The following is a 20,486-nucleotide window of genomic DNA, read 5'->3' as shown; positions in this document are numbered from 1 at the left end:
ACACCTTTTTGTAATACAATACACATTTACTGCAGTTTTCATGGTTTATTTTTTTTTTGCAGAAAAAAGATTGATGGAAGAACCTTTATCAGTCATTTCTTTTGCTAGGATGAAGTTACTTGGATTTAGGGAGCCCTACTCAGTCCTATTCCTCTGTCCAGCAGTGTGGAAAGCCCAGATGCGCTTTAGGCAGCAATGACTCTCATGATGCCTGCATGTCTGTATCCCTGGCAACACTCTCTTCCCGACTGCCCCAACATAGTTCTGACCAAACTGAGAAGTCACAGTGCCAAACTCACCGACACCCCATGTTTGTTTTGTTATATCTATAACTCAACATGTCTCCTGATGTCTCGACTAATTTATAGACTTCAACAGCTTTTTCAGCAGTTTAGCTATCCTATTCATTCGACAAGCTTCACACTTCTAGATTTTGTTGGGAATGTTGTAAACTGGCTTTATAGAAAGTTTGTGTTTTTCACAAATTACTTGCTTTATTTGCCCAACCGAAAAATAACCTGAGTGTTTAGTCATTAGCTTTAGTTAGTAATGTGCATATGTGCAAAATATAATGTTTCATTATAAATCACTAGGCTTTAAGTTGAGATGCATTTTAAAAAATGGAGGGAAACAAATAATGTAAAGCCTTATCTTCTGCACAAGGAAGTGTCAAAGTTATTTGGATTTAAAACATTGCATAAAACAGACTTTATACCAGGAAATCGGTTGATGTAGAATGACAGAGTGAAATATTGTTGACTGAGTTAAAACTGTATGATTGAAAGCTTAGATAGAAGGCATAATCTGCAGACGGGGGTTTTCTTGTTAAATTGAACCCCACTTTGTTTTCTCAGAATTTCTATTTTTTAGTAATCTAGATTCTCAGTAAGTATTTTTTCTAAACCAAAATCACCCTCTGGTGTTGTGAGTTGCACATGCCAAAACAAAGACTTTTTTGAAATTTTATTTCCAACAACCTGACAATGTAAGACAAATAAAAGAACATTAGGTTGGAAGCACAGAAGATGGAACGTGAAAGTCTGAGATGAAACAATCAAACATAAGCCATAAGCATTGAGAGCAGCCAGCTGTACAGATTAGTTTGTTTCATTATGTTTGGGCTTCTGGTGCCTTGGCTTCCTTTGTCTCTGAGGTGGATATTTGCTGCTTCATCTTCTGCTCTGCTTTTTGCTTCTGCACCGCCTTGAAAACCTGAGAAGAAAAAAAACAAAACAAAAAAAACACAGGACAAGCGTTGGTTTGGGTGTGAAAAAAAACAATGCAATCATTAATAAATTATTACAAAGACAAAGAACAGTGGAATACATGAAAAAAATCTCAATGTTCTCAAAAAATTGCGTTTATTTGATTATTACCTTAATACAAAACTCTTTCTTGGCCAGCCAGCGGCGAGTTGCCCGCCTGTAGTATTCTGGAGGGAAGGTGTAGACAATGCCGAGCTGCTCACACACTCTCTCAAAGGTGTCAAAACGAACCAACCTGAGGTTTTTTAGAAGTTTTTTCCTGCGATCTATGGCCATTAGCATGCGCCTCTTGTTAGCTTTGTCCTAGCATGAAACAACATATTAAAACAAACCATAAATGCCATCTAAAAAACTCAAAATGAGACAACACCTGCTTGTTTTGCTCATGAAAACAAATGCAACTCGTTGATGTCACAGAGATGGTATTTAAATTCGCAACCTCTGCCCTCAGTTTTAATGATTAAAATGTTCTAAGTGTGACGTAAGATGGAAACTTCCGACCGCGGCTGTGCTTGTACACATTTTATTTTATGTGGGCTTAGTACACAGGAAATCCTGTAGCACATATACACTTCACACCAGAGGAAGCTAAAATGAGGTGAAGCTGACACATGAAGGTTGTTGAGACAAGACTCTGAATCATGCCATTTTATTTTCATAAAGAATGCACAAAAAACAGTTTAACAAACAAGGTGCAAAGACTTCATTTCACTCACCTTGTGGTGTTTTTGCAAATGCTCCTGATAGTTTCGAATTCTTGCGGTCAAAACAGCAACTGCGATGAGAAACATCAGAAGGGAAATTCAAATCTGATTTGATTAAGATAAGGTTGTACTTATCTTTAAATTTCAGTAGAGACATCACATGCAACATTAATGGCTCCTCACCCTTTACTTCGACTGAATTACGATCGTTCTCATCTCTTTGAACTTTTGTAATCAGTTGTTCCTTTTTCAGCTGGAGCTTTTCCTTCTGAGGACATAGATAACACAGTTACAATCATTACTGAATTTAAAATAGGTGGCTATCCCCTTAAGGGGGAAAACGTGCTTTTCTCCAGCGGGGACAGGGAAGCTGGTGAGATGAGTAAAGCTTAATACGGGTCTATTCCAGAGAGTATTTCAGATCATAAAGAATTCAGTTCCAAGTCAAGCTAACCAAACTAAATCAAACTTTAGTTTGGTTCTTCGATCATAATTTTTGGTTTTCTGCTCATTACAACATCTTGTTATGGTTTTATTTGCTCTAGTGGCCTTCAATTGATAGTGAATCGACAGGAAAGTGAGTAATGAGAGGTGGAAGACATGTGGCAAGTGTAGTCAGGCTAGGACTCAATCTGTGTCGACCGCAACGAGGACTATGGCCTCCATATGTGCGTTGTGCTTTACTCCTGCTCCACCACAGCACCCCAATTACAACATCTATTTGGACATATTCAGTTGTGAAATGAATGGGAAAGCCCTTGTTACACTTCACTGCCTTACGTCTTATCTGTACAATACCTGCTAATTATTGTGGAAAATGTAATTCTAACCAAATGCTATGTTTTGTTCCTAGATGTCAGACATTAAAACATCTCAGTGCTGCAGTGCATGTGAAAAATGACAACAATTTGACGAAAATTGAATAGAAATGTGACTTCAATTTTGAAATAAAATGAACTGAAAAGTTGCTATTTATGTCAACAAATTTTTTTCTGTGTAGCATCAGGTATTGTTAACTCCTACTGCATGTAAATAAAATATAAGCTTCCATCAGTCCAAGTCAAGTTTTAAAAACAAAACACACAGTGAAACCATACTTTTATTTTAAACCATGAGTTCTTACATGACTTGCCAGTTCCAGTGAAAGAAGACGTTTGACGAGATCGTCAGTCCTGTAAACACAAATAAAGCCATGCTTAATTAACATGAATTCATTCTGAAACAGAAGTATGCAATATTTCTGTTGCAAACGTATTGCAACAGAAATATTGCAAAAGTATTGCCATCCTTTGAACCTTTTCAAATTTTGTGAAAAGGTCTGCAACTAAAGTCTGCAATGTATTTTACTGAGATATTATGCAATGGACCAGCACACAGTACAGAATAACTGTGCAACTGAGTACATCAGCTAAAAGGCAATGATTTTAATGTTCTATCTGAAAAATGTTGCATGCATCTGCATTTAAAATGTAATTACCTGAAAGAAAAGGTAAAAGCAAGCCTGTAAATCCCCTCAACCAAATTGTGACCTCAGAAGTTAACCTCAGTGCAATGCAAACTTAGTATAAATATTAAGAAATTTTTCAGAGAACATTAAAATCAGGGTCAGGCTATAAAACAATATCCCATCTTAAAGAGAACTGTTCAGTCCCTTATGTGAAGATGAAACAGAAGAAAACCTAGTAAGTCATAGCTGTCCACCTACACTAACAGTCCAGGTGAAAAGAGCTTCAATCAAAAGAGTAGCAAAGAGGTCTCTCTCTTACAACTTTAGAGGAGCTGTAGAGATCCAGAGCTCAGGTGGGAGAATCAATCAGTGGGAAAACTATTAGTTGTGTACACTGCTGTCCAATCTGCCTGACCTTGAGTTACTTTAAAAAGGCTCACTGTAACTGCAGCTGGAATCAACATCCAAAACAGGTGGAATCTAATCACTAATACAGTGTTTTTTTAAGGTAACTTGTTGCAATGAATTTTACTAAGGCATATCAAAGTAGCAGAGGCTCAATAAAATGTGACAGTATACAAATATACTTTCTGCCTCTTTTATTTAGTGATACAATGTGTTCAGATATGCAAATACTTTTGCAAGACATTTTTTTGTCCATCTTTAATTGCTCGCAGGGTCGACCGAAATGTTTTGTCTTACGTCTGAGCAAGTGGGACAGGTGCATACTCCATCTTCAGCATTGCTGGAGCAAGATCACTGAGTTGGCTTTCTGGGCCTGGAAGAAACCAATTGCTCACATGAGAAGACTTTCTTTTATCCCAAAATATGCACATTTGGCTCTTAATGCACACCTGTCGTCTTTCGCTTTGCAACCCGGGCATAATGTCTCACAGGTGGTGGGACTGCAAAGACTCCTGAAACCAAAAGACAAAGAAAAAAAGCTCAAGGAATCTAAAATTGTGAGGACTGGAAGATTTTAGATTTTTATTGTGAACACAAGAAATGCTAAATTCTCATGCAGGAAGAAGCATACGTCTACAAATAAAACAGTTTCAAACTGTTTCACCTTGACAAAACAAAACACCTTAAGAATTTTCTTGTTGAAGCATTAAGAGCAAGATTTCTTTTTTTGTATAACAAAGGATGATGATGAAAAAACTGGTCAACATGAAAAAATTGCGCAACTGCCTGAAGAATTTTTCAAAATATAACCAAGATAAGCAACATAACATGTCTATCCTGCATGTCAGATAGCACAACTACGCATGCAACTGATAGTGACAAGATAGTGGTTTTCTATATCATCACAACCATCAATGAAGTGGCTTCCTGAAATTCTGATTAGTTCTCATTACAAATGTGTGCAACTGATTCTCAGGTTCCCTTTCTATGTCATGCAGAAAAAAACCTAGCTTTACAAAGCATCAGCTCAGTGTGTAAAAATGCATACACTTATTGAATTTCTACTTAAAGGAGGAAAACAATTTATCATTTTGCCTGTGGTCCACAACACAAAATCCCAACACTCATTGAATTTTGCAGCTGTAACATGCACAAAAGTGAAAAAGTCCGTATAGTACTTTTGTCAGATTGCATATGACAATCTGACATATGCAATCTGACAATCTGGGCTGATAAGGCAGATTAAAAGGGGGAAATGAAGGCAAAGCTTCTCTAGATGGTACAGATATGATAATGATGAAAGATGTTGCGGTGAGAAGTCAGATAAATAATTGCAGTGGAGATGGCTTACGTTGTCAGTCAGGCCTTATGGAAACTTTTTAAAATGGCATAAAAAATATTACTTTCTTTCTGTCCACATAGCATGTTTGTCTCCATGATCACGTTTTTCCTCAATAATCTATCCTTAGGATGTTACGGAAAATGTATTCATAACATTATTATTAACATATGTGTCTTTTCTTACTGTGCGGAGACACTAAGTGCTTAAAAAGAAGACTGCTGGACGGAGATTATTAAGGTTTTATGATGGTAAAAGTTTCGCTTCTATCGATGGCTGTGAACTGGACAGATTTATAAACAACATAAAACAAACTATGTTTAGTTATTTATTTTTTTTAACTTGGGCAGTTGTTTTTAGACTTGATATCCAGCTTTATTTATGACTGTAGTTATGTCTAAAATAAAATCCTTTTAAACTGTGACCCAAGTTGTTTTATTGATAGAACAGCTGGTAAAGTAGTCAGGCTACATGCTCAGGTAACAACCCTTAATTCAGAATTATAAAAGGTGCTGTTCCAATAGTTTCCACAATAGTAATTAGAACACTTTCTTTGGTCTGTAATTTAAAGAACTTTAAATTGTTCTGTATTTTTTTGCAAATGTACTCATTTAAATTTGAAACAAGAACTTGTTAAAACCTTGTTTGGTACCAGTAACTGAGCCCTTCTTAGCTGTAAGTGTCTCAATCTGTGACAATATAGATTGTTAATAGTTTGAAAGTAATTTAGGAAACCTTCCCAGACCTAAAACCACTAAGTGTGGCATTTGTAAGACCACTGCTGGTGTCTTTCCACCCAGGCATTGTGTTAACACACGAGCAAACTAACAAAATTTAATAAAGGTGACCAAATTTTCTAATGACCAGTTTATCAAGTGCATAATAAGTGGCACCTGACTGCAACTTTCCCTTCTAAATCCTACAGAGGTAGGTGGGGTGTACTTACTTTTCCACATACAAAACGTTTTCTATTCTACTTCAGCTGTGCTTGTGTACACTTGAGGTCAAATTCAAATGATAATACAACCTGCAAAGATCAGATTATTTCACTTTGAGATGGGATGGTTAAATATCAAGAGCTTGAAAGGGGGTGCACATTCTTTTTATAATATGTAAACATTTCGTAAAATAGTTATATTGTTCGGTCTGAATAAGAAGAACAAAGTACCAAACATTCCTGGGCAAACGCACATAATTAAAGCATTGTACTCTGTAAACAAATAAAGAGTTTCATCTAAAAAGTTGACATACTTCAATTCGTCAACAGCGCCGACTGCTGGTGACGGTACAAATGACAGCAAGGCTCTATCCGCAATTTTCTAACATTTAGGGTGGATTTTGAAGGAGTATTTACTTCCTCAGGGTTTTAATTTATTTTACCCACCTTTGCTAACTGCAGGTCCTGATAATAGAGCCGAAGCGCAGCAGCTCCAAGGTCCGACCGACACCGTGGGGAACAAAGCGGAACTTTCACACAAAACACCCACGGAGGACTTCAGAATGGTCCGCAGGCCAAAACTGGAAAACATGATTTAGATTATAGATAAATACACATAAAATAACTCCGCTGGAAATGCTTGAAGTGTGACATGTAATCACACTCGACCGCTACAAGAGGTCCGCCATTTTAGATAGACTCTACTAGCGGAGTGTGAGAAAAGGATTGGACAAGTAGGCTGAGCTAACCATCCCAGATAACATCGATAGAATTACCTTCACTTTAAAATACATGAAAAAAAGTTAAAAATAGTGTTTTTGTTTTATTAACAATAAATTAACAATTAAAAAGACTCCTATGGAATTTGAAAACAATATGAAATTTGATGTCATCATTGTCTAGATGAGTATAGAAAAATAAGAGCATGGACAAAGCAAGGTTTTTTTGTCCTTTATACCTTATATTTCTTGTGTTCTTACTTACTCCCTTCCTTGTGACTTTCTTTTATCTTTCCTTCCTTATATTCTTCATTTTTTGTCCAACGTAAACATGGTAAAAGTAAACACCAAAATGTATTTTACCAAGTACAGACTTAAAATTTAGGCTTCTAATTTGTTAAATTACATGTACCATTTCTCTTCCATGCAATGAGGCACTGCCACAGAAAAATCCTATTAAAATGCATTGCTCTTTGGTTCTTAGCACAAGAAATGCAAAGGTTGTGTATACTTTAGCAAGGTATTGCTTAGGTTTAGTACCTTTAACAATTTACTCAGAAATTAGTGAAATAATTAATTTACAGTCATCTGTAAGTGCTACTCTGCTGTAGTTCTGCTGTAGTTGTTTAGTTTTGTTTGGACCATGTATGCATAACAACATCTATTATGCATTAGTCCACACCTAATGACCACTGTAGCTGGGCACCGGATCCCCAGTTGCCCTTTCTCTGCAAGGTTGGGTGGATGAGTAAAACTGTTTATGATTAAAAGAATTAGAAAGGAGAACTTGCCGCAGATCTATTTTGGATGGTTGTTCTGCAACACAGGAATAAAGTAGAAGCTGAAAAAAACACAATTTTCACTTGCACAGGTGAAAGAGGTTACAGAAATCACAAATCATTTTTTATTTACATATTTATCAGAGTGCAGCACCGTGATCATCCAGCTAAAGAATATAAGAATCTGCCTCTCACATGGGCCATCACACATATAGGCACATCATATATATATATTCGTGAAGCTACTTTCTTTGGACTACAGCTGAGTTTAACCAGTCAGTGAATGAGGTATTCATGTTTTCTCACAATATGTAATGAATCTTGAGGTCAACAATATAGTTTTAGAAAATATTGTTAGACATTTCCACCTATTGCCAAATCAGCTATTGTTTAAACCACTCCCTTAAAGAACAGACGCTAATAGAATTATATATCTATATATATATATCTATCTATATATATCTATATATATATATCTATCTATATATATATCTATATATATATATATATATTTTATTTTTTTATTTATTTATTTATTTTTTTTACAAAATCACGAGTTCCAATTACGTTTAGAGTCTGATCAATTTTATGAAATAAACAGAACTAAGATTTTCTAAAAATATTTTCTTAACTTCGCATAGGAATGTTAATTAGTAATTCCTAATTATTTTTTTATTTCCCTGTGGTTAATATATGACATAACAAAGAGGTTTATTTCTATTAGCTTCTGCTCAAAATGGTAAGAGAACATTCCATAACATTGACAGATGTGTGCTAATCCTCAAACATTTGGTGACAAAAATGGCAACAAAACACAATTATTTGCCTAAATTAGATCATATTCATGGTAAAATTTAGATCAAAGTGAACAGCTACAAATAAACAAAGGCTATTTGCAGAACAAGACAATAACTCAGGTGGTGAAAATAAATCTCAATTGTATTACAAAACTGCAACTAAGCCTGGTATCCTGGCACCACAGACTATAGAGATGCTTCACCTGTACACAAAGCCTCAAACATTAGAGCTTTTGGCAGTAGCCTGTTTTAACTTTCGTGAAATGTAACAAAAACACGACTTAAATCTGTTCATTTAACCTTTAACCACCTCACGAAAAGTAAAACATATGTTTAAAAAAAGTGTATTTCTATAAATGTAAAAAGCAGCACAGAAACAAAAATAATCATGAGGTGTAACGCTTGGTGGGTTCATTTACAAAAAGACAAAAACATAAAAACAAACAAACAAACAAAAACCACACTCAAAGCAAGCATACTCTAATGACCAGTAAATTAACTTTAGTCATTTTCACTCTCATTCATGGCCAAGGCACGCAGAAAGGGAAAGTCATCCCAAACAATAGCTGGGCCTTCCTCTCCTTCGGGGATATCATCGTCACAGGGCCCAAAGAAACACTGCTCTTTTGACATTCTATCATTTGCAACATTCTGGTAGCATTTTGGAGTGAAATACTCTTCAGTTTCCAAGAGGGGTTGTGTAGATTCAGAGCGCAGGTAGACATGAGGCTCATCAGGCACTGGGTCGTTGCAAGAGGACAACAGTACAGTCGCATAAGGAACAGACTCGCTGTTTCTACCAGAGTATGTAGGAATGAACGGTGAGCCACAAATCGACTCGCCAAGATCGCTGGTGTCTTCTGAGCTGTTCAACCAGATATCATCCTCTTCTTTGCTAAGTGTGGTTGGAAGGTCCAGGAAGCTGAGATGGGACAAGCATATTGGATTTGGCTCCTCGTTGTCCCAGGATGGATGGGTAAACTGCAGAGGCAAGCAATTAATATATATAAGAAAAAGACAATACAGACAGCTAAAATTGGAAATATACACTGGATTGAATTATTAATTTATATTTTTATCACTACAGTTTTTTTGTTATATAATCTAATCTGACAGTTAGACTTGCATGGATCCTTTGATGTTCATATATTCCAAATAAAGATTTCATTTACATACAGATTTAATTTGTAGGAAAAACTAATATAATTCCAAAATGCTTGTAATTTTGTAATTCTAACACTTTAGAATTGTAGTTCATGTCACACATATGTATTCGTTGTTATCATGTTAAGTTAACATCTGTGACAGCTGTTAATGTTCATTACCTGTGTTGATTCTGAAGACCATTTTTTAATGCTGCTGTTAGCCGGATCTGGAACTACTGGCCACATGTAACCATTCAGCCTTAAGGTCAAACAAACAGAAAGCATGTCAAAAATATAACATACAGTGAAGTGAAAAAGTGTTTTCCTCTTTATGCAATTCTTTTGCTTGTCTTTTTCACTATAGTTAATTGTTTCAAATTTTTAAACAAGTTTCAATATAATGCAGATTACCTGTGGAAAACAAATATTTTCACTAATTAAAGGGGAAAAAAAGATATCCAAATGTACATGATCTTATTTTGAAAAAGTACTGTCCTCCTTTCATGAATCATGAGTTAACTGATCAAGTCACTGTCGTACCTGTAGACTGAAAAGATATTCCAGGAGAGGTTGACTGACCAAACTCCTGCAATTGCACATAATCAAAGAATCGCCCAGGATTTCACAAAAGAACCCAGAAAAAGGTCAAAACCACTGCAGGCCTCTTTTGGTCAGGATTCATGATCCAACAATGGCACATAGGAATTGGCAAACAAAGCATGTAAGGTGAAAACCACAGTTGGCTAAAAATAACCAGTCACTTATTAGGTTTAGTCTTCTCAAACCCACTGTCGGTCATGGAGGTCAGATTCTGCTGGAGGTTTCTTCCTGTTAAAAGGGGAATTTTCCTTTTTTTTAACTGTCTCTACTTGCATGCTCAGTGTGAGAGATTTCTCCAAAGTCAATTACAGAATGCAAGCGACAGTCCATTGCTCCTAAATACTCATCCACAAAGCTGAATACTGCAGGCCAGTAGCCTGACGTAACCTGCTGGGTCTTTGATCGCTAGGATCGTCTATGAATCTGTCTGTAGGATTTGATTGAATTTACTTTTTTTGTAAAGTGCCTTGAGACGACATTTTTTGAATTCACCCTGTAGAAATAAACTGAATTCAACTGAATTTCATTATAACCCAGTAAATAAATGATATTAACATATTTAAACTTGTGCTGTGAACGAAAACATATGCGTGTGGGAAAAACAGAAGAAATCTGTAAGTAAAAATCTATCTACAGCACTGCATCATAGATCTCTAGAGTATGTGGTTTTTGGTGGGCTTACTTTTTGTGTTTGGAGAAGCAGGTCCAGATGGTGGAAATGATCAGAAATGCCAGTCCAACTCCAATTGCAGTTACAGTGATCACAACAGTCAAAGCATCTTGGAAAAGGAAATCATATGTTGCGATATGAAATCTAATCGATAAATCCACATTCTGCTCATTGACTCTCTAAATGGTAAATTAGAATATGTTACCAACCAAAGGAGTTCATTTTAACATAAATTGTTGATCCGTTCAGGCTCCCACCAAATGTGCTAACCATCATGAAAGCTTCATACGTAGATGCAGTGTTGAGGTTCTTCAGGATCACTCTCCTGTCTTCTGCATCAGCTCTCTCAACTGGAAAAATGTCCAAGGTTAAAAAACTTCAACATCATTTTACATTCAAAACAATTCAAACCTTTTAACCTACCTTGTACAGATCCGTTCTCTTCCCAGTAGAAGACTTGGTAGCTCTTAATAAATCCATTCCTTTGCTGCAAAGGGATTTCATCCCATGAAACTTCTATATCTGAGCACCAGGTCTTTTTAATTTGAATTTTAGGAACCACTGATGGAGCTTCAAAAAGAAAGATGCAGTTTATATTAGAGTGTATCTGGATTTGAACGAGCAAATTATTCATTTTCTTTCCACAAGAGGGCAACGTTCCATAAGAAATGATCTGTTCCCAGAGAGCTCACACCGTTCCTGTAATCTGAATAATGTGAAAGGCTTTCTACTTGTTTAAAGTTGAGGCAACTTGACTCTTAAACCTCTGCATGCTCTTTGTGTGATCCCCCATTTGTCTTTGGTGACTTACCCTTTTGTCTCAAGTAGGCATTAACAGTCTGAGGAGGCCCCATCCCATCCTTAAACCGGGGATATACAGAGATCCCATAGGGCTTGTAGGGCTCAAAGCTGCCTATGGATGAGAGTGTAGAGGGCAGAGTGGATCTGTGGTCACAAGCTAATTACAGTGTTTACAGGTAGGTTCAGGAGAGGAGAAAATAAGACTCTTGCTCAAAAGTGACTATTTGAGTTCATGTAGTGAGAGATGAAAGTCCAATTGCAACATGGCTTATGGAAAGATGTACAGCAAATTCGTATTGACATACCGTTTATGATGAGACTAGACTGGTTTTTATTCACAGTTTCAAAACGAATGTGGCTGAGGTCTAGATTTAGTAAAGGTTTCCATTCCACCACGTAATCAGTGAGACCTAAAGTCACCTCAGCTGTCCACTGGACCAGAAACGATCTGTCATTATGAGGAAAAGCTGTGACATCCATGATTGCCGTGTGAGCTGAAGACATAAAAACATCTGAGGTTTACAAAAAAATTATGTACCAAGACACTCTGTATACATTGTCTTGCAAAATTATTCATTTTGTCACATTGTAACCGCAAACGAGAAAGGAGTGCATATGTTTTAATGGGGCACAGCAAGAGTCTCAGGTGCAGTCCAGTCTGCAGAGTCGTTTAGATGTGATTACACTCTGATGCATTATTATTATGTTATTAACCTGGTGGAAATTTCAGGACTTTCTTTAGCCCTCATTTCCCCTTTAGTACTGTTATCAACAGAGACCAGCTTCCTTGTCCTTGCTGAAGAAAGGCATTCTTGCAGCATAATGCTGCCACCCTCATGTTTCATAATGGGAATTCAGATGTGCTCAAGTGTACTGCATTAATGTCCCCCTATCAGAATAAAATAACATTAAGGCACAAACAACAAACAAATATGTACTTTGTAGATTTTGATCTACAAAGGTGGTTTTGTAAACCAATGTGCACTGCTTTGTGTTTGTCAAATAAAATCCTCCAAAAATACATTCTAGTTTGTGGTTGTAATGTGACAAAATGTGGAAAAGCTTGAGGAATATGACTCTTGTAGCATCCAGTATATTTTATTTAAATGATATGAGTTACCTTTAGGCTGGTAAATCCTGATTTTAGTGAGGGGAGATTCCCCCACACTATTCACAGCGCTCAGATACACTTTCCTTACTCTCCCAGAAACTTGAAAAGCGCACCATTTCTCGTTTGTGGAGCACATTCTTTCTCTCTTGCCACGAGGATTTGGTTTTAAGACGACGTATGTCAAACTTTGGCCATTTGCACGGAACTGTTTTGATGGCTGAAACAATAAAAAGGGGAGACTTTATACAACCCTGTAGAGGTTTTGAAGAAAATACGTATTTTTGACAGGCATCAAGAAATTATATAGGTACCTTCCAGAACAACTGTATGTCTAGGTTTTTGCTTGTGTGATTCCTTGATACCTTCATCCACGAGTCTAAACGTCCAGTTGGAGCTGAAAAGGAAGAGACAGCTGTCAGTGTGGCAACTTGTCAAAACTCTGAACTTCCACTCTAACTCTGTAGAAAATAAAACTTCTCCCTACAAGACAGGTATATGGATTCACTGTCTGCATATGCGACAAAACTCAATACTTCAATTCAGCCTGTTCCGCAGAGCAAAGCAGTGAGAGATGTACAACATGACATTTGCATGCACTGAAAAGATGAAGAAAAAGTGGAGAGAAAAGGCATCAGATTGGAAAATGTTAAGAGTGGCTGGTTGTGTCATTCCAAATTGATCCGAACCCTACCGGTCTCCAAGGTGACTCCGGATTTGCTGCTGCTCCACTCGCTCCAGGGTCCCTGCATGTAGTATCTGACTCTAATTTGAGCCAAATATCGAGTTCCATGAAGGAGACGACAGCATTCCGTGACCGCTTTGGTTGGCCTCACTTGGCTTACAAGAATCTGAGAAAAAAGACCATTACATCAAATACACTGTAAATTTCTTCCGATGCTTCCAGCAACAAGATCAAGTCTGACGCAACACGAATTCATGGTGGTGCTTTTATTTCAACAGTTTTAACTGAACTCACTGGTGGGTCGCTCATTTGGTCGCTGTCAGCAGTCCTAAGTCGGACTTCGAGGCTTAGTTGGTTGTGAGAAAGCCAACTCTGCTGCTGGGACATTCTCCACTTCAGCTTGAGGCAACCTAACCTTTTAGGCTCCACACCAACCGTTTCAATACTGGGTTGGTCGAACTTAGCTGACAGAAAAACAATCAAGATTAGATTTTTAGTGGTTCTTTTGTTTGTTTGTTTTGTTTGTTTTTTTCTTCATGAAGCATGGTTTAAATGAAAAACCAAGAGTTTGTGCATCATTATGATTAATGCTGTGATAAGAATTTAGCTTGTATAAAAATAGAAGCTGACCTCTAAAAACAACCCGGAGCAACACTACTGCTAAATTTATTTCTTTAATCCTTGCTGAATTCCCAAGCCATCTGGATGACAGAAATGATCTTGTTTGGTACAAAACAAAGACAATGTTACAAGAATCTGAGAAATAATACTGATGCTGGGAACTTTAAAACATTTAGTACATTTTATGTAAATGACACGAACAACATTGTTTTTATATGTTGATATGTAAGCTAGTTCTGTTACGTTTTCATTTTTCCCATTTAGATTTGTGCTTATCCTAAACAGTGTTTACCAGGAGTTTTTATTTTCATTTTATTATTCTCAGTTGATACTTACCTGCCTGTACAGGATCAAAAACCAGGGGTGCTGAAGTTGCCACTCCAAGGTCATTCTCTGCCTTTACGTAGATCTTGATGTCATTGAACAGAACAAATTCATTACGAGGAATCGAATAGTGATGGACATCTGGTGGCAGTTTGTAAGTATAGTTCTCATTTATGTCTCTAAAATAAAATACAAAGCGAGAAAATAAATGTTAGTTCAGCCAGAAGTACTTACAGAACTCAATGAATCAAAGATTCTTGACATCAAACTTAACTCCTTCAACTTTATTCCTCCGTTGAAAATAATTCAACATATTTATGGTTTCAGGCAGAAATGTACCTTATTTCAGTGTGCAGGGAGTACTTTGTAGGGAGGTGGGTGTCCCGCTGCCCAGGCTCCCATTCACAGTTCAAGGAACTAGGGGAGCTGAACTTTGTCTCACAGGTCAGGTTTTGTGGCTCTTCTGGTGGGTCTAATTATACAAAAAAAACAACAAAAAATAAACGTATTAATTCCAGGGTTATACATGACAATCAGTTGACTACTCCTGTTTTGAAATCAATGTTACAGTTTGTCAAATTATGTTTTATATTTAAAGGATGATCAATTTCACTGTCTATCCTGTTCTTGTATTACCTGTTTCAAATGATACAGAAAATGAAAGTATGCCCTCTGAATGTTTGTAACTCAGGCATGAATTTAAATTGTGTAAACTAAAATTCAAAATTGTTTTATGTGCAGAAGATTACTTCTGGTGCCTTTCAAATGTTTTCATAGACACCGGAATGCTTCAGATGTGACGTGGAAACCACAAACTTCAATGTATTTTATAGTGATTTTGTGTAAAAGACAAACAAAGCAGCACAAAGTTGTGAAGTGGAAAGAAATGTGTAAATTGTTTTCAGTTTTTTTTTTTTACAGTACAGTGTACATAATAGTCAATACTTTGCTGGTTGGGTTTGTCAGCTTTGCAAACAAACAAGTGCTTGGCGATTCTCTTCCTAAATAGCTTAGTTGTACTGGTTGAGAATGTCTGAACATTAAGTTTTAAGACTTTCTCTCAAATTTATTTGCATCCCTACTTACAGTCTATGAAAAGAGGTGTAATGCAGGACTCTGCAGAGTTTCCTTGCAGAATACTTGAGCTAGATCTGTTTATAGAAGTTCCTTTCTGAACATGCTATAAAATTTTTCTTACATCCAGCTCGAATCTGGACTCCGGTGACAACTTGAGAACAATTCTGGATGCAGCAGACAAGTAGTGCCTCGGTGCGATTGAAGCTCGGTACAACAATCCTGGAAACCCTGTTGCTCTCATTGGCTGCAAAGCTGTTGAGAATAAGCTCACTGCCAAGACGCCACTCAATATGAACAGCTTGTCCAATAACTAGAGGGCAGTCTTCTCTGATGACACAGGTGGCTGTGACAGGTGAACCCAGAGGCACCACCGAACTTGATGTGTGGATCCTTGCACATGGTTGGATGTCACCCTCTTGAGAAAATGAAAAAAATAAAAACATGTTTGAAGTTTAGAATGCAGAAAACCTTTTTTTTTTTTATCGTCTCTCTAATATCAAACATTGCATTTAACGGGAAAGTGCCTCAAAAATAAGATGTTTGAAATTGTGTTTCTAACTGGTGGTTAGGTATTTACATTTCAATTTCTGATTTTCAGAAACAACACTCACGGCTTCTCGCTCCGTTTGCAGAGTCTACCAGCACAGCAATCACCAACATCCATGCGGATGTCATCATGACGTAACCTGTTGAGCAGACATGTTGAAAGGCATCAACTGAAAATTACAAGCTTTTCATGCCGTATCACAACATGCCATTTCTTTCCAAGTGATGCAGTTTTGTTGTAAAAGAAGAATTACGGCGATGACATGTTTTGGATAAAAATTAATCACAGGCATGGTGTTTTGTATGTTTCACTGGGATTCGCAGTATACCCAGTATTTTTGTGTAAACACTCATTGCCTTTGAAATCTAGAAAATCAAAAGCTTTTTTTCTGCGTTAAGAAGCAGCAGAATAATAATAGCTCATAGAATATTTTTAGGAGTAATCCAACCATCAACTCACACTGTAGGTTTTCTATAGGATTTCAGTTTGGGGTCTAAAATGGCAATTGAAGAAGGTCCATACCTTCTTCAATTGGCGCCAAAGTGGCCCATTTTCTACTTATCAGTGATATCCACTCGATTTATGATCCTTCTGTTATTTCAGAGTTCATAATATCATTTACTCTAAAAGGGGTTCCATGGCCTTGTAAGAGAAACAGCTCCACAGTTCTACACATTACCTTAAAGTCCAGTTTACGCTGTGTCAAAACCTTGTGCATTTCTGCTTTATTACTGCAGTTTTATGTATTTATACTAAAAACTGGTGGTTATTTGAGGTTTTCACATCAGGGAGAGCCATAATGATTTTCTGCACCACATGTACAGTGACACGTAAAACAAAAGTCTAAGGTCTGATGTCTTTTAGTGAGATGTGTTCACTTCAAGCTGGTTTAAAACACTCAAAGCTGAAGATGACAAGGACAAATTTATAGCAGTGATTAAAGTTTTGTGAGAAAATCCTGCAGTCTGGCTGCTTCTACCAGTGACTGATAATTGTTGCCCTACTTTGCCCAGCCATAAGTGCTTCCACAGCTGTCTGCCCGTCTTTATTTTCTCTACCTCATTTTAAAGCCTGACAGATTTAGTTTGTAATAAGAGCGTAAACACCCCATAGTTGCTGCCCCATCATCATTAAACCAGTATCTTTTTGAGAGGATATCGCTGCAGCAACAAATCATACAGTTTGAGCTTATCTGCAATCATGCCGTATGAGATTAAAATGCTTGAAACATTAATAATGCAGAAAATTTAACATTTACATCATTGTGAATAAAATGTCATAACATAACGTGTGTTCTTCTAGTAACTGCCACTTGTTACAGGCAGCTAGTTGGGTGTTTTTTTTTTTTTTACATAAAAATGGTAGGTGTGAATCTGAGTTCATTGTTATTATTATTAAAAATCTATCTTAACAAAAACTTAACAGTGGATCAACAAACTAAATCTGATACAACATAGGCGAGGGAGAACATTGATCTCGAAATACTCACCATTACACAAGCAAAGATGTTCAGATGTGAAGAAAATCTGATTACCAACTCACAAAGCACCAGCAGAAAAATCCTGCCTTTACAGCGTCGTTGTGCTTCTGCGTGTGAAAACAGAAACAAAAAAATTTAAAGGCATGAAAAGAATAATCCCAAGAAGGAAAAGCGATTTCATTTTTCATATTTAATACAGCTGTGGTTATCAATTCAAGACATGCAGTACATGTTGCATGTAAAATGTTTTTTACATGCAACATGTAAAAATTGGAGCAAAAATATGCATACAGACATAAACAAAGCAAAGTAAAACTGGTACCATCACAGCTGATGTAATGTGTGTAAAAGTAAATGTCAAGATCCTTGTGAGTTGAAAAGTTGACATTTTGTTAATTAGAGCTATAATCGTAGTTTTCTACCAAATACTTGAGTGCATTGACCTAATTTATCTGCATGACCAATTTAATGCTTGCAAAACATAGTGTATGGAAATATATTTTCATAATACATAGTAACCAATAATTGATCCAATGCTGATAGCAGAGAGAAAAGTTCTCACGTCAGGGATGTCTCGTGACTCTTTGTGATTTCACCATCAGACGTTTGAGACAGACATTATGACATACTTGTGTGAGAAATTCATACCAATATATTAGACCACAGCCGTAAACAAGTTCCTAAGTATGCCGCTACCAATTAACTGAGACTGGGTGGTGGGAAAATATGTCTAAGAGTTAAACCCAGAACTCCTTTTTTCTTAGAGACATTATCTAAATAATTCATCTGTTCCAGGTGAAGGGATACAAAGCAAGTGAATTGCTTTTAAAGGCATATATTTGAGCTCTTTTCCTCCCCAGGGGTTGATCTCCATCGGGATGCCTTTTGCCCAGGAGTTCATGGTGTAGTTGTGAAGAGCTGTGTCTTTCTCTCCCTTTTAGCAGAGGAGTTCAAATGTTTGATAGGATGGAGAGGCAGCTGGACAGACCAAGAGGGACATTGTCTGCAGTAATGTGGGCGCTGCTCCAGTATATAGTGATCTAGTGATCTGTCAATATTTCATCCTTCAACTATGGTCTAGAACCATGAATCATGACCAACAGAATGAGATCCTGAATACTAGGATTATCGTCATCCAGTGGGAGCTTGAAGAGCCGCTGTTCCTCTGATTTAAAAGGAGTCATCTGATCGGGATGCCTCCCAGATGTTTCCCTTTGGAAACACCAGATCAGACCCAGAAAATGCTGGAGTACCTATTTGTTCCTTTTGGTCTGGAAACACCTTGGAATGAGCTGAGCTAAAGATGTCGATTTATTTAAAGGTATTTGGGCTAAAGAAAACAAACAAACAAAAAAAAACTTTACATAAACATGGTTTGTTTATGTAAAAGTTGCAGAAATGTGACTCATAATTTAAGTCATTTGCAGCTATCACTCAAACTGTGAGATTTCTCCTCTTTGTCCATAACTGAATATTTGATGTTTGTTTTGCAATGAGAGCGAAATGGAATTTCTCCCATTTTTCTTATCAGCTCTTTGCAAAAAGGCCTCCACTTTCCCTTCTTGCCTTTTTAAGAACTCCTGCTCTCCACTAATGGATAATTGCCTGCAGTTGTAACAAAAGACAAGCGAGAAAAAGACAGAAAAAGAAATAGTCAGAGACGGACAGAGTATTAAACCTAAACCTTGAGTGTATTCTGTCAAACAAACAAGCATGAGTTGCTCCTGATTTGAAAATGCAAATACACGTTTGGCATTTTCCTTTTGTTTCACAGAGACATGGTGCAATGTGTAAAGAAATGTTGTCCTCTTGTCTCTGTACATTTCCTTTCCCGTTGCTTTCAGGGGTTAGTTACACAACGCCCACTCACAGGATTTGGCAATATCCTTCACTCTACTAGTTCCTCTTTTGTGGACTTATTTCTCACGACAGGTTTTGTTTGTTGAATAGAGAATTTATTTTTCAAATTTTGTCTCTATATCCGAACGATGAGTTAAAACACAGTTTAGTTAAATTCAATCTAAGATTTTGCATCAGCATTCTCTAAAGTCCCACATTCCTAGAAAAGAAACAATCAGTTTCACATCCTCTTTTTTTTCATGATAGAAGAAGAAGAATGTGCTTTCCCTACCACAACACTCAAGTACGTATCTCATAGCTTTGAATAGAGAATTTTACGGTTTTCACAAAGATAAACAAGCTGACCAAACGGTCAAAAATAATTGTTAAAATAAAACGCTTCTTGATGTTTCTTGTACCTGCTTTACAGTCAGAAAAGCATTAAAGGTGAAGGATAAATGACAGACTGGACAGAAAAATTTGAGCAATCTCAAAATGAAATTAAAAATGTCTTTTCAGATTTACCGCTTGTACTTGAGTCACTTAAAACACAAGTTTTGTGAAGTTTTCATTTTCAATCTGGCACAAGGATCATAATGAAAGGAGCAGCAAATTGCTTGATGCGAAGATAAAGGAGAGCCATCAGAGAGGCTTGCCACTCACCACACAGCAGCTGCAGCCGACCGAGAAAGACAAGAGGCTCTCATCAACCCTGATAGCACCAGATGAAATGGTGTGACTCAAAGCGGCTCAGATTGGAGGACGTATGTGTGTGTGCAAGCCAAGCCGCAGAGGCAGCAACACTAACATCCTTGTTTTGAATTTGATTTGTGAAACTTCACTATTTTCCAGGAAGAAACGAATGACTAATGGGGCCCTATTCTGGGAAGGAAAAGTGGGGTGTTTAAATTACCAGCATAGTTTCAAAAGAAAGGAGATAGCTGGTTCTGCAAAAAAAATAAAAAATACAAATATGGAAAAAAGGACATTTTGTAGGTGGATTGTGAATATTTTCAATTTTTGCACCATGTACTGCGATTGCCAACAAAACCAACTACTAAGAATTATCCATCAACTTCTGTCCAATAAATCTTATTGGTGCTTTATTGATCATTAGTTTTTTTTTTTGAAATGCATGAAATTCACTGCAGCTGCCACTGGTGGTACTTTGCTGCTTCTAGCAGTACTCATAAGAAA

At 36.9% G+C, this 20,486-nt stretch overlaps 2 protein-coding genes across 2 annotated transcripts; both read right to left on the bottom strand.

The window, feature by feature from the left end:
• Positions 1 to 948: 948 nt before the first annotated feature.
• On the bottom strand, positions 949 to 6,810 carry mrps15 (mitochondrial ribosomal protein S15). Its single transcript, XM_008431111.2, has 8 exons — positions 6,545 to 6,810; positions 4,271 to 4,333; positions 4,119 to 4,194; positions 3,093 to 3,141; positions 2,153 to 2,237; positions 1,982 to 2,040; positions 1,377 to 1,568; positions 949 to 1,212 (listed from the first exon to the last, which is right to left on the bottom strand). The coding sequence occupies exons 1-8, from the start codon at positions 6,687 to 6,689 to the stop codon at positions 1,111 to 1,113; spliced, it is 771 nt and encodes a 256-aa protein (XP_008429333.1). The 5' UTR covers positions 6,690 to 6,810; the 3' UTR covers positions 949 to 1,110.
• An 887-nt stretch (positions 6,811 to 7,697) lies between these two features.
• Positions 7,698 to 20,124, bottom strand: csf3r (colony stimulating factor 3 receptor). Its single transcript, XM_008431112.2, has 17 exons — positions 19,953 to 20,124; positions 17,460 to 17,557; positions 16,035 to 16,109; positions 15,545 to 15,838; positions 14,686 to 14,818; positions 14,359 to 14,525; positions 13,696 to 13,865; positions 13,411 to 13,567; positions 13,031 to 13,113; positions 12,729 to 12,936; positions 11,914 to 12,102; positions 11,619 to 11,720; positions 11,231 to 11,377; positions 11,017 to 11,157; positions 10,820 to 10,916; positions 9,718 to 9,796; positions 7,698 to 9,373 (listed from the first exon to the last, which is right to left on the bottom strand). Exons 3-17 carry the CDS (start codon positions 16,099 to 16,101, stop codon positions 8,894 to 8,896), a joined length of 2,514 nt encoding a protein of 837 aa, XP_008429334.1. The 5' UTR covers positions 16,102 to 16,109; positions 17,460 to 17,557; positions 19,953 to 20,124; the 3' UTR covers positions 7,698 to 8,893.
• Positions 20,125 to 20,486: the final 362 nt, after the last annotated feature.

Source organism: Poecilia reticulata, chromosome 16 (genome assembly GCF_904066995.2).
Source record: "Poecilia reticulata chromosome 16, P_reticulata-male-v2, whole genome shotgun sequence".
NCBI classification, from domain to species: domain Eukaryota; kingdom Metazoa; phylum Chordata; class Actinopteri; order Cyprinodontiformes; family Poeciliidae; genus Poecilia; species Poecilia reticulata.
Note: the sequence above shows the minus strand (reverse complement) of the source record. Positions and strands in the feature narration are given on the sequence as shown.